Genomic DNA, 13,675 nt, shown 5'->3' with positions numbered 1-13,675 from the left:
AGTCATCTACTTGTGTATTTAGCTACTTGAGATATATTGATAAAGCCGCCAAAAATAAAAATATTTATAACAAAATGCACAAGTAGCTGACTACATAAATAGAGATATCTGAGTAATTGTGTCGTAATATTATGTGGATGACTTGACAGAATGTTGATATTAGCATGTCTGGCATATATCTTTAATTTATTTATTCAGCTACCTGAGATATATTGACAAAACCGACAAAAAAGAATGATATTTGTAACAAAATGCACAAGTAGCTGACTACATAAACAGAGATATCTGAGTAATTGTGTCGTAATATTATGTGGATGACTTGACAGAATGTTGATATTAGCATGTCTGGCATATATCTTCAATCTATATATTCAGCTACTTGAGATATATTCACAAAACCGCCAAAAAAGAATGATATTTGTAACAAAATGCACATGTAGCTGACTACATAAAGAGAGATATCTGAGTAATTGTGTCGTAATATTATGTGGATGACTTGACAGAATGTTGATATTAGCAAGACTGGCATATATCTTCAATCTATATATATAGCTACTTGAGATATATTCACAAAACTGAAAAAAAGTTAAAGATATTTGTAAAAAAAATGCACAAGGAGCTGACTACATAAACAGAGATATCTGAGTTATTAAGTCGTAATATTATGTGGATGACTTGACAGAATGTTGATATTAGCATGTTTGGCATATATCTTCAATCTATATATTCAGCTACTTGAGATATATTGACAAAACTGCAAAAAAATAAAGATATTTGTAACGAAACGCACAAGTAGCTGACTACATAAAGAGAGATATCTGAGTAATTATGTGGTAATATTATGTGGATGACTTGACAGATTGTTGATATTAGCAGGTCTGGCATATATCTTCAGTCTATATATACAGCTACTTGAGATATATTTAAAATTGACAGTGATTTAGTGCAATATACATCTCAAGAACACAAATAGAAATCCTTGGTATGTGTTCTCACATGGACAGTAAGAAGTAACTAGAAGCCAAGTTTCTTTCATCTCGTAGCCAGTTACTAGTAGCTTGCTTTTTTTACTTCTCGTAGCCAGTTACTAGTAGCCAGTTACTAGTAGCTAACTTTTATTAAGTCTCGTAGCCAGTTACTAGTAGCTAACTTTTTTTTTACTTCTCGTAGCCAGTTACTAGTAGCCAGTTACTAGTAGCTAACTTTACCTATCTTATGTATATGTAATAAACAAAATCATGTACATGAATGGAAGCCAAAAACACATTTTACACCAATTTCACTGTATGTTTGGAGCAGAGCTTGATCTAAAGAGACAAAAAAATGTGAACTATTTTCGGGATACATTTATGTTTGTGATCTTGATCAGGTTTGCATTAATGTTTTATAGAGATTGTACGACCACTATGAAAGGCGAAGTGGTCAATCCCTTCAGAAATGTTGCGCAATTGCAAGAGTTTGCTTAGTTACACCACTGTTAGTTGCATCCTTTTGTTGCAAATCCAACATGGATGTACATGCTAGGGTCATTGTTGCATTGCATTGAGTGATGGCACTTTCTAATCGGTGTGAATTTTAATTCCGATTCGGAACAAAGATTCTGATTGTTGCATTTATAATGACCCGTCCATTTATCAAATGCATGTAGAGAACATGATGCTAACACGTGGAAACAAATGGCGGAAATATAGGACCCCAAACAGAAATGATTATTTTCCTGAATTTTTTGCTAAAATCTGACAAAGAAATTGATAATTTGAAGAAATGAAACAATTATTTATAGTTTGTACTATTATTTAGTTATTTAGGCCAAAATTGGAGTTAATTTTTCTTAACTTCTATGAAATATAAGCTAAATATGCCAAAACATATCGATAAAAATATCAAAATATTGCTTAAATATGTTTTTTAGAACATCATGAATATATCGTAATATACAAACTATCTAGAAGTTTGGTCCGCGCTGAAAATTTGGAAGCTAAAGTAACAGTACTCTAAACCTAGTGAGTTATGAAAATTGTTCATTTCCTTCTTGAAAACCTTCCGCCACAAAATAAAATCCCTTACTAAACTCTGTAATTCTTTATAAACAATTTTATTCAATATAGTTTATTTGGCATTGTAAAATATAAATATACTACTACAATTAATATGTGATGCAAAATTTTCAGACTAGAGGTGTCCCAAAATGGCTACCCAAATCCTATTCAGCGAACCTCTTTAATATGACAAAAATATCACGGTTTTTAAATTTCTGTTAACCATATATTTGTGGGAAAAGCTGTTTTAAGAAGCCTTAATTGAGGCAAAATTGAATTATTGTAGTCCTGTACAAGAATTAAACTGCTATATATTCTTTGTAAGAGGAATCTTTCTTCTGACAAAAAATTATAACATGCAGACTTATCATACTAGCAGGTTTTGCAGCAAAATAAAATTCTAAAAAATACAGCTCATATTGCTTTAGTAAACTTTGAATCGAAGCTTAACAGATGCTATGTTCCATCTGTCCATAATGATTTGCTATTAGTAAGGATAAGTAATAAATCTTCTTATATACTTATTAACATTTGATGCCAGAGTAACAATTCAGTAGAATTCATAGTCGACTCAAGGCTTTGTTAATACAAACACACCTGTAAAGTTGTATAACCTATTGCATAAAGCTTACACGATAATCAATTGAATTAAGTTTACAGTTATTCAGCTGCTTCAGTCATATCAGTAATATACACGTTTGGTGGCTATCCCTCATCACTATGATGTGTATCACGATGTGCATACTCATATATATTGTCATCATCTGTAAAGACTGGCTGTCTTGATGTATTAGGTTCCCTGCCAGATTCATTGTTCACTCTAAGTACCAAAGTACTGTAGCAGGTATCCTCGTAACTACATTCACCATACAGAGGCTCTGCTGGCTCTTCGTGTACACTTGGGTTTTCCCGAATCCTTGATGTATCTCCTAAATCGTACACCATATTGTGATGAACGCGACATTCTGTGAAAATTTTAAAATATTTGTTAAAAACATTTATCTTTATATGACTTTGTGGTTCAGTGTGTTTAAGATTATATTTCAGTTAATTAATTTATTAATAAATGTGTCATGAGCAAGAGAGGATATAGAATTAATATAATGATTCACAATCCTATTCCGAATACAATACATACACCAGTGACACTTGCTGCTACAATAAGAAATGCTATTCTAGAATTTGATTCCGGGAAAGGTATTCCAATAGCAGACTGTGAATCCGTTGTAGTATCTGTAAATGCATTTAGAAAATTATCATTTGAATTTATGATAAAACGTGATTTTTAACCTTTTTTTTTTACACCTACCGTATATTTATTATTGTTAGGTATTGACTATGAGGACACTGATCCAAATCATTGTTCAGAAAACTTCCGCTGTAATTTTCATAAAAACGAGCGCCATACGAATTATTAACGTAACACAAATTAAAAGGAATTCAGTTTTGGGTTTACCTATTGCTATTTAAAATCCAACAGACAAACTAGGCAAAAGGTTATAGTAGATGTTTAGTAAGTATAAAAATTAGTCATTTATTTATATCTCAAATTTGTGTGGGTGACAATAAAACAAATGTTTTTTTTTTTTCCAAATTTTATTTTAACAGTGATTACTGGGAAATCAAAAGTAATCAAGGGGATATTGTATGCTTACTGTACATCAGACCTGTGGATGTGGATAACACATCTGTTGTAGTAGGACACTCCTTAGGAAAAAGCAGAATACGTCAATTCTCTAACAAGATACTAGTACCATTCTTTGTCATATTTGAAATATCCAAGTCCAGTCGTTGCAAGCATCCACACACATGATGACAAATCTGCGTTTCATTACAGCTGCATTTTGTCAAGCATCTTTTTCCATAATAATTCACCGGAAACCTGTTAGTACAGTTCCACCCAAAAAAGCCGGGACTGCATTCTGAAAGCATTTTCATTTTAGCAAGTGCAATGACTGCTATGAAATAATAAATGAATTGTTTTGGATTTGATAAACGTTGTTATTTCAAATATGACCGTAATCATTAAGATATGTAATTGATATGTATTGTTTAGAGTTGGTATTTTACAGCAAAATGTTCGTATGATGATTCCTTCTGATATTATGTTTTAATTAAAATTTGTAAATTATTACGCTGTTATTTTAGACAATATCCATAGTTAAAGAGATAGTCTCTGAAATATACCTTTTTTAAAAAAATACATCCCTAATTGGGAACCAGTATTTACACTTCACAATATAAATTAAGCATTAGGCAATTTTATGACAAAATATATTGCTCTAAAGGTATCATTTTATCTAATTTAAACATAATTCATTGAGAAATGGATTGGGTAACAGTCAAAACCTATGTAAACCCTCTCAAAAATAAAAAGTCAAGTAGTTGCGTTAAAAAATAATCTTTAAAATATAGTATTACCAGTTTACAGAGGAATCTTTAAAATATAGTATTACCAGTTTACAGAGGAATATATTATTGGTATATTTTGTATGCAAAACAAAGCATAGTTGGATTTAAAAAAAATATTCTAGACTTTTATCATTTTATGCAATACACGTACCTACCTACACACTTATTATTCTTTTCTTCATAGCCCCTACCGCATACAAGTTCTCCACTTTTGATAAAGAAATGAATTAAAATTTAAAAAAACAACACTTTCAGAACCAATGTAAATGCTGCTAAAATTTAAAAAAAAGCTTGATCTTTCCAACTAGAATATCTAGAAATATTTCTCCATCTACACTTTTGCAGGTCAAGGACTAGCATTGTAATAGAATTTACGCATACCAAAAGTACAGTATCTTAGTTTACCATTTTAAGCATTGTTCTATTGTATGTATAACGTATTATTAACGTCAAATGTTGTACTGATGTTAATAATTTGTTAATACATAATACGTCATTCATACAACGTGAAATGTTGTATTGTTTAGATTAAGTTAAAAGTAGTGATGTTATTATGATGATATTGACAATCATGGTCGTCATGATCATCATCTCCTTTTTCTCCTCCTCCTCATCTGTTTAAGTTAAAATGAGCAAATATTTGATCATGAACTAGTACAGTTTTGAAATTTTTGGAAAGTAAAAGTAATATTTTTTTAGAGAACCCCCCTCCCAATAACAAAGTAGCATAGACATCTGTAAAATATGTAAGTACTCAAATTGAAATTTAAATATGAGAAGCAATTTTCACAAGATCGTGAACATTATTTTTATTATATTTATGAATTTTTATGTCGAATGTTCAGTAAAACGGGGTCGTTATCTTACAGAATGCTACATTATATTAGTTAAGCATTTAAAACATTGTTCTATTGCATGACTAACATGAATTATTTGCTATTTGACAATAATAATTGTTATACAGTTCAAACAGAATGTAATTCAATTTAGGAGAGCAATTGAGTTATCATGGTAATCATGATATTCATGGCCATCGTCTGTATAAGTTAAAATCGGCAAACAATAGATCATAAACTAGTTTAGTTTTAAAATTTGGGGAAAGGAGAGTCATTTTAATTAACAGAGCCCCCTAAAAGTAGACTAAAACATCTTTAAATATTTGTTAATATAAAAATCGAAATAAAAATACGAGGAACCATCTTCAAACGGTCGTTAATATAACTTGTACAAATCTTGGATCAATCTATAAAAGAGTTTTGATTTCAACCCCGAACAATTGTTTCTTGTAAGTAATGAGTGAACAGGAGTCATTATTTTAATAAATATTCTGTATAAAAATAGATAAATATTGGCATTAGAACTTTAGATTTTGATACTTCTGCAGATTAAAAAGTTTTAATCTATCACATAAAGTTTCAAGGAGAGTTTTTCCTACAATATAGTATTAAAAGAAATAATGTGTTGAGCTAGGATTGTAAAAGTATTTACTCATACAAAAGAATATTCGGAGTGCTACAGTATCTTAGTTTAGCCTTTTTAGCAATGTTCTATTGTATGATCGACTTACATGAAAATTTACTATCTCCCATCAATTGTTGTACTGTTTAAACAGAATGCAATTACATGTAGATCTAAGAATAGAAGTTGCGTTATCATGATAATATTAAAAATATTGATAATATTCATCATCATTATCATCATCATCTGCATAACTTAAAATCAGCAAACAATTGATCACGAACTTGTACAGTTTTGAAATTTTGAAAAAAGGAAAGTCATCTTAATTGACAGAACCTAGAATTCTCAAATTAATATTTTAGAAATAAAAACTGTACCTGTCTTTTACCTTCTTTCGACAGATATTTCTTCCTTTTAGAGTGGGAAAGGTGAAACGGCAACATACATTAACAGAACCTAAAATTCTAACAATCGATATTTTAGAAATTAACACTTTACCTGTCCGTTGTCACATTCTTTGGACAGATGTTACTCCCTGTTAGAGTGGAAGTAGGTGAGACGTCAACATACATTAACAAACAAAAGATCGCAACATCCATGCCGATGAAAATACCACACAAGCTATATCAAATTCATGTTGACAGTATTTAAAACGTTTTATATGCATTTTACATATGCATTAACTTCCTATTTCCAATTAATAGCCCTTTTGACACTTTTGAATATTGAAACAGGAAATGTAATTCCATATTCTAATATTCCTGAAACATACATATCAAAGTGTTTACAGTATCCCAATTGATCTTTCAAGTAGAGATTACAGGTTGTTTAGAAACTGTCAATTGTTCCATGTGTGCTCTCCATGTAGTTTAAGTTCTGATCTATCACGAATTATACTCGCTAAGTCAACGTCAAAAATATATTACAACACCAATGAGCAATGTCTTCATAGTTTTCAAGAATTAATCACATTTAATGAGTTGTAAGCTAAATAATACAAAAAAACCCACAGATTTTGAAATACTTTCTCTCGATCGAGGTTCAAAGTGACCGATACACGTTAAGGTAAACCCAAAGTCAAAGAGACCAGGTTTTTTACTAACTCAATAAAAGCAATTGAATTGCTTCTTTATATGTAATAAACAAAGAAGCCAATAATACATATTACACCAATTTCACTGTATGTTTGGAGCAGAGCTTGATCTAAAGAGACAAAAAATGTGAAATATTTTCGGGATACATTTATGTTTGTGATCTTGATCAGGTTTGCATTAATGTTTTCAAAGAGATTGTACGACCACTATGAAAGGCGAAGTGGTCACTCCCTTTAGAAATTTTGCGCAGTTGCAAGAGTTTGCTTAGTTACACCATTGTTAGTTGCATCCTTTTGTCTCAAATCCAACATGGATGTACATGCTAGGGTCGATTGTGAATTTTATTTCCGATTCGGAACAAAGATTCTGATTGTTGCATTTATAATGACCCGTCCATTTATCAAATGCATGTAGAGAACATGATGCTAACACGTGGAAACAAATGGCGGAAATATAGGACCCCAAACAGAAATGATTATTTTCCTGAATTTTTTGCTAAAATCTGACAAAGAAATTGATAATTTGAAGAAATCAAACAATTTTTTATAGTTTGTACTATTATTTACTTATTTAGGCCAAAATTGGAGTTAATTTTTCTTAACTTCTATGAAATATAAGCTAAATATGCCAAAACATATCGATAAAAATATCAAAATATTGCTTAAATATGTTTTTTAGAACATCATAAATATATCGTAATATACAAACTATCTAGAAGTTTGGTCTGCGCTGAAAATTTGGAAGCTAAAGTAACAGTACCCTAAACCTAGTGAGTTATGAAAATTGTTCATTTCCTTCTTGAAAACCTTCCGCCACAAAATAAAATCCCTTACGAAACTCTGTAAAAATGTAATTCTTTATAAACAATTTTATTCAATATAGTTTATTTGGCATTGTAAAATATAAGTATACTACTACAATTAATATGTGATGCAAAATTTTCAGACTAGAGGTGACCCAAAATGGCTACCTAAAATCTATGGAGCGAACCTCTTTAATATGACAAAAAATATCACGGTTTTTAAATTTCTGTTCACCATATATTTGTGGGAAAAGCTGTTTTAAGAAGCCTTAATTGAGGCAAAATTGAATTATTGTCGTCCTGTACAAGAATTGAACTGCTATATATTCTTTGTAAGAGGAATCTTTCTTCTGACAAAAATTTATAACATGCAGACTTATTATACTAGGAGGTTTTGCAGCAAAATAAAATTCTAAAAAATACAGCTCATATTGCTTTAGTAAACTTTGAATCGAAGCTTAACAGATGCTATGTTCCATCTGTCCATAATAATTTGCTATTAGTAAAGATAAGTAATCAATCTTCTTATATACTTATTAACATTTGATGCCAGAGTAACAATTCAATAGAATTCATAGTCGACTCAGGGCTTTGTTAATACAAACAAACCTGTAAAGTTATATAACCTATTGCTTAAAGCTTACACGATAAATTCAGCTGCTTCAGTCATATCAGTAATATACACGTTTGGTGGCTGTCCCTCATCACTATGGTGTGTATAACGATGTGCATACTCATATATATTGTCATCATCTGTAAAGACTGGCTGTCGTAATGTATTAGGTTCCCGACCAGATTCATTGTTCACTCTTAGTACTAACGTACTGTAGCAGGTATCCTCGTAACTACATTCACCATACAAAGGCTCTGCTGGCCTTACGTGTACACTTGGGTTTTCCCGAATCATTGATGTATCTTCTAAATCGTACACCATATTGTGATGAACGCGACATTCTGTGAAAATTTTAAAATATTTGTTAAAAACGTTGATCTTTTTATGACTTTGTGGTTTAAGATTAGATTTTAATGAATCAATTTATTAATAAATGTGTCATGAGCAAGAGAGGAGATAGAATTAATATCATGATTCATAACCTGCTCTATTTCTCCCCAAGTGCAACCTACAAAAGGCGAAATATGTGTGATTCTCAGACTGATACCGACATTATGCAAGTGAATATTCCATAAGTCAAATACAGCAAGAACATAATTTTATATTTAAAAAAAACCCTTATTACCGATATAACAATCCTATTCCGAATACCATACATACACCAGTGACACTTGCTGCTACAATAAGAAATGCTATTCTAGAATTTGATTCCGGGGAAGGTATTCCGATAGCAGACTGTGAATCCGTTGTAGTATCTGTAAATGCATTTAGAAAATTATCATTTGAATTTATGATAAAACGTGATTTTTAACTCTTTTTTTTTTACACCTACCTTATATCTATTATTGTTTGGTATTGACTATGAGGACACTGATCCAAATCATTGTTCAGAGAACTTCCGCTCTGATTTTCATAAAAACGAGCGCCATACGAATTATTAACGTAACACAGAGTAAATGTAATTCAGTTTTTGGTTATCTATTGCTATTTAAAATCCAACAGACAAACTAGGCAAAAAGTTATAGTAGATGTTAGTAAGTATAAATATTAGATATTTATAACGACAATCACAATATCAAATTTTCTATCTAAAAGAAGAAGGTACAATTTCTTTTAATATTTGCTCTAAAATTCGAAAGTTGTTTAAATCTCATGAAAATACTCATATACTATCTTGAACATGTGTGTATATGAAATGCCAAGTTATACACTTTAATCTTGTTTCAAAAAGAATTATGACTTCAACATTTTAGCACATTTCTAAGATAGAGTAAAAAATTGGTGAAAATGGCACATTTTCTCATACTAGTAGTTTTTTAAAAAGGAAAATGTGTCCGCAGCCGTCGCCCACAACAAAATTAATATATTTTATGTGTTCTAACATGATAAAAAGTTATAATGTGAATTTCATCGTGGGCGATGGCTGTGGACATAGTTTTCTGTCCAAAAAACTACCAAGGAATTGGTGTCTTCTGCTCAGTTTTATGAAAATTACGGAGAAATGCACTGTTTGTGGCGTCACAATTACCCTTGTGAAAGTCTCATCAGGTTACTATTTATAGATTCTTAGTTTATGGATATTTTTGTGTAAATTAATGTTTCATTTCCATTTTTGGTGATATTTTTAAAAATCACTCTAAAACAGGGCAAAATATGACTGAAACTGTACCTAGTTCTTTGTGTGGATGACAATAAAATAATTTTTTTTTAAAATTATATTTTAACAGTGATTAATGGGAAATAAAAAGTAATCAAGGGGATATAATATGCTTACTGTACATCAGACCTGTGGATGTGGATAACACATCTGTTGTAGTAGGACACTCCTCTGCAAAAGCCGAATACGTCACATTCTCTAAAAAGATACTAGTACCGTTGTTTGTTATATTTGAAATATCCAAGTCCAATCTTTGCAAGCATCCACACACATGATGACACATTTGCGTTTCATTACAACTGCATGGTGACTTGCATTTTCTTCCATAATAATTATATGGACACATGTCAATACAGTTCCATCCTCGAAAGCCGGGACTGCATTCTGAAAACATTTAACAAGTACAGTAAACTGTTATAAAATATTAATGATATGTTTTGGTTATGATAATGGTTGTCATTTCCGATATCACCGCATCCATTAAGATATGTAATGAATTTTTATTGTTTAGATTTGTTATTATAAAGTAATATGTTCGTTTAATAATTCCTTCTGTTATTATGTTAACTTTTAATTTAGTTGCAATTGGTAAATTATGTTTTTGTTATTTTAGACAACATTTATACTTAAAGAGATAGTCTTTAAAATAAACCTTTCTATTAAATTGTATTAGGCAAGTTTATGATAAAATATGTTCCTCTAATGGAGGATTTTATCTAATATATGTACCTACCTACACACTTATCATTTTTTTCTTCAAAGTTAAAACAGCATTCCTCCTTTGTTTTCAGTTCTCGACTTTGATAAATAAATAAATAACAATAAATGGACCACACAATCAGGATAAAGGTAAATACTGCTAGAATTGAAACTTGATTTGTCAAACTAGGATATCCAGAAAATTTCTTCATCTACACTTTAACAGATTAACAACAAAACAATAAAACAGATATACTAGTAATTTGAATTTGTTTTCCATTTCTTAACAATGTAGAATTTAAAGAAATGATCTGTTGAACTAGCATTGTAATTGCACTAACACTTGCAAATTATGATAATGATGATATTCATGATCATCATCTGCATAAGTTAAAATCAGCAAACAATAAACTGAACTGACTTTCCTTTCCCCAAATTTTAAAAATAAACTATTTTATGACCTGTAAACTTTGTTAATAGTCAAATTGAAATGAAAAATATGATGAACCGTCCTTCAACGGTCGTTTACATTACTTGTACAAATCTTAGATCAATCAATAAAAGTTATGATCCAACCTGAACAAATGATTGTTATAAGTGATGTGCTAATAGGAGTCTTATTTTAATAAATACTCTGTTTCCCAAAAATAGATACCTATTGACATCAGAACTTAGAGGTTGATAAGCATTTGTAAGAATTTTAGATTAAAATAGTAAAGAAGTGTTTTAGATTAAGCTCTAAAAGGTCTAGATAGAAAAGTAAGAACGATCCGTATGAATGTAATATAAAATATTATGAATTCACAATATGAATATCGACGTATCAAATTCTTTACAGTTAATATCTAGAATTTGGACTTTACCTTTCCGTTGTCTCACTCCTTAAACAGATATTATCCCCTTTAAGACTGCAAGTAGGTGAGACGACAACCAACATTAACAAACAAAATATCGCAACATCCATGCCGATGAAAATACCACACAAGCTATATCAAAATTATGTTGACAATATTAATTACGCATTACACATAAACATCAACTTCCTAATCATAATAGCCGTTTTTGATAATTTGGAATATTGAAACAGGAAATTTAGTTTCATGTTCAAATATTCATGAACGTACATATTGAAGTCTTTACAAGTTTAAGATTCCAAATGGTCTTCATGATCATTCGAGATTACAATTTAGAAATGTTTGAACCATGAATATCTTACTAAAGATATACTTTTAAAATGTTTTTTCATGGAAATATATAATCTCATCGCCTTTTAGAAACATGGTACTCTGGGACCAGTAGCATTTAAAACATATTTGTGAATGAAGAATTTCTTTCGTTTGCGATTATAGCAATATTTTATGACTCTTGATATGAGTCATTTTAATACATCCCAACTACATTCATTTTGCCAAAAATGTTGATTGTGTCAAAATAAAAATATTTTAATATATTTTTAAAACACATTTCAAAACATTTAAAAAAAAATTGATTGCATAGTGTGATCAAGAATCCAAACATAAAAATCAATTAGCAACAAAAGTGCTATGCTTCATAATGAATAACAATGGATTTTCCTTCATATTGATTGACATTTATTTATCATCTTAACATTTATCATGAATATTGATGCCTGTAAACATGAATTATTAACGGTTAATTTTTTTTTCTTTCGGACACGGAATTGAATGTAAATACACATGCACATCATGCACTACTTTGATGATGAAATTTTTATGCTATACACTGTAACTGTTAACATTTTTATCATAATACGCTAATGTGCATCATGGAATGTACTAGCAGAGCAATTGACGTTTATAACTCCATGATCACTGAAACATGATTTTCACCGTAAGAGAAACTGTTGTTGTAATGTGTCTTGTGTGACACCCCCCCCCCCCAAGTTTAACTAATGAGGTTCTAGAATAAAACACAGTGTATTTTTTATGAGATACTACATATACTGAGATATCTCCCTATAAAGGTTTGTGTGGACGACTCATTCCTCGGCCAATAACTACAAGTGGCAACATTGCGACGTTCAAGTTCAAAAGTATGGTAGTCAGTACCAGTTCTGGATTTAAGTTGACCACCACGGTCCAGAGAAGTATGAAGTATGGCCTATATTATCATTTATCAGAGCTGAACAGAAAATGAGAAGAGAAAGGCTAATTATAGTTGGATTTCAACCAACAGATATGCTTTAAATTTTAGATTTTAATAATTTTGCAGAACCAGATCCCTAGATTTGTTCAGAAAACAAGTTTCAATGTCTTGATGATATCTGCATTGACAAAAAGCTAAAATGTGACCAGGAAGTCAACTGTCAAGATAATTCGGACGAGTCCGCGCAATATGCTGGGTGTGAAGGTCAGCACAGATGTTTATTTTGACTCTATTAAAATTCATTTTAATAGTCGAGCTCATGAAATCCAACACGTGTAGCTAATATGCAAAAGGGTAAACTTAAAGTTTTTATTTTTAGGAATACTCGCCAAATGGACGGATCTAAGAACTTTTGCTAGAGTTGGAATCATTGTGGGAACAGTTGTTGGAATGGGCTTAATTCTATTTTTATGTGTAACAGCTTGTATTGATTTCTCTCCACAAAATCGATATAAAAGACTAAAAGATTATTTTCAGCCAATTTCAATGGTATTTGTGTCCATCATTTATTACGGGTTGAACATATTGTTTTTATAACAAATATCGTCAAATTATTATTTTAAAGAATTGCCAATTAAAAAAAATCAAACATTTCACTCTAAATGTTCAAAAGCGTCAGTTTATTGACAGTGGTATAAATTTAATTAATATATTCTCCCTCACTACGTTTTTGTCCGAATATAAAACAATAAAGTGTTAAATGAATAAAAACAATAAGTATTGCATAGGTACACT

General features: G+C 30.5%; 1 protein-coding gene and 1 pseudogene across 1 annotated transcript; both read right to left on the bottom strand.

The window, feature by feature from the left end:
* Nucleotides 1-2,699: 2,699 nt before the first annotated feature.
* On the bottom strand, nt 2,700-6,508 carry LOC128187874 (uncharacterized; annotated as a pseudogene).
* Nucleotides 6,509-8,408: 1,900 nt separating this feature from the next.
* LOC128187879 (uncharacterized) lies at nt 8,409-11,773 on the bottom strand. The gene is made up of 6 exons (XM_052858529.1): nt 11,638-11,773; nt 10,809-10,873; nt 10,213-10,459; nt 9,044-9,166; nt 8,901-8,926; nt 8,409-8,759 (listed from the first exon to the last, which is right to left on the bottom strand). Exons 1-6 carry the CDS (start codon nt 11,736-11,738, stop codon nt 8,446-8,448), a joined length of 876 nt encoding a protein of 291 aa, XP_052714489.1. The 5' UTR covers nt 11,739-11,773; the 3' UTR covers nt 8,409-8,445.
* Nucleotides 11,774-13,675: the final 1,902 nt, after the last annotated feature.

The sequence above is a fragment of the Crassostrea angulata genome, chromosome 6, assembly GCF_025612915.1.
Source record: "Crassostrea angulata isolate pt1a10 chromosome 6, ASM2561291v2, whole genome shotgun sequence".
NCBI classification, from domain to species: Eukaryota; Metazoa; Mollusca; class Bivalvia; order Ostreida; family Ostreidae; genus Magallana; species Magallana angulata.
The sequence above is the reverse complement of the archived record's forward strand: the minus strand, read 5'-3'. Positions and strand labels throughout refer to the sequence as shown.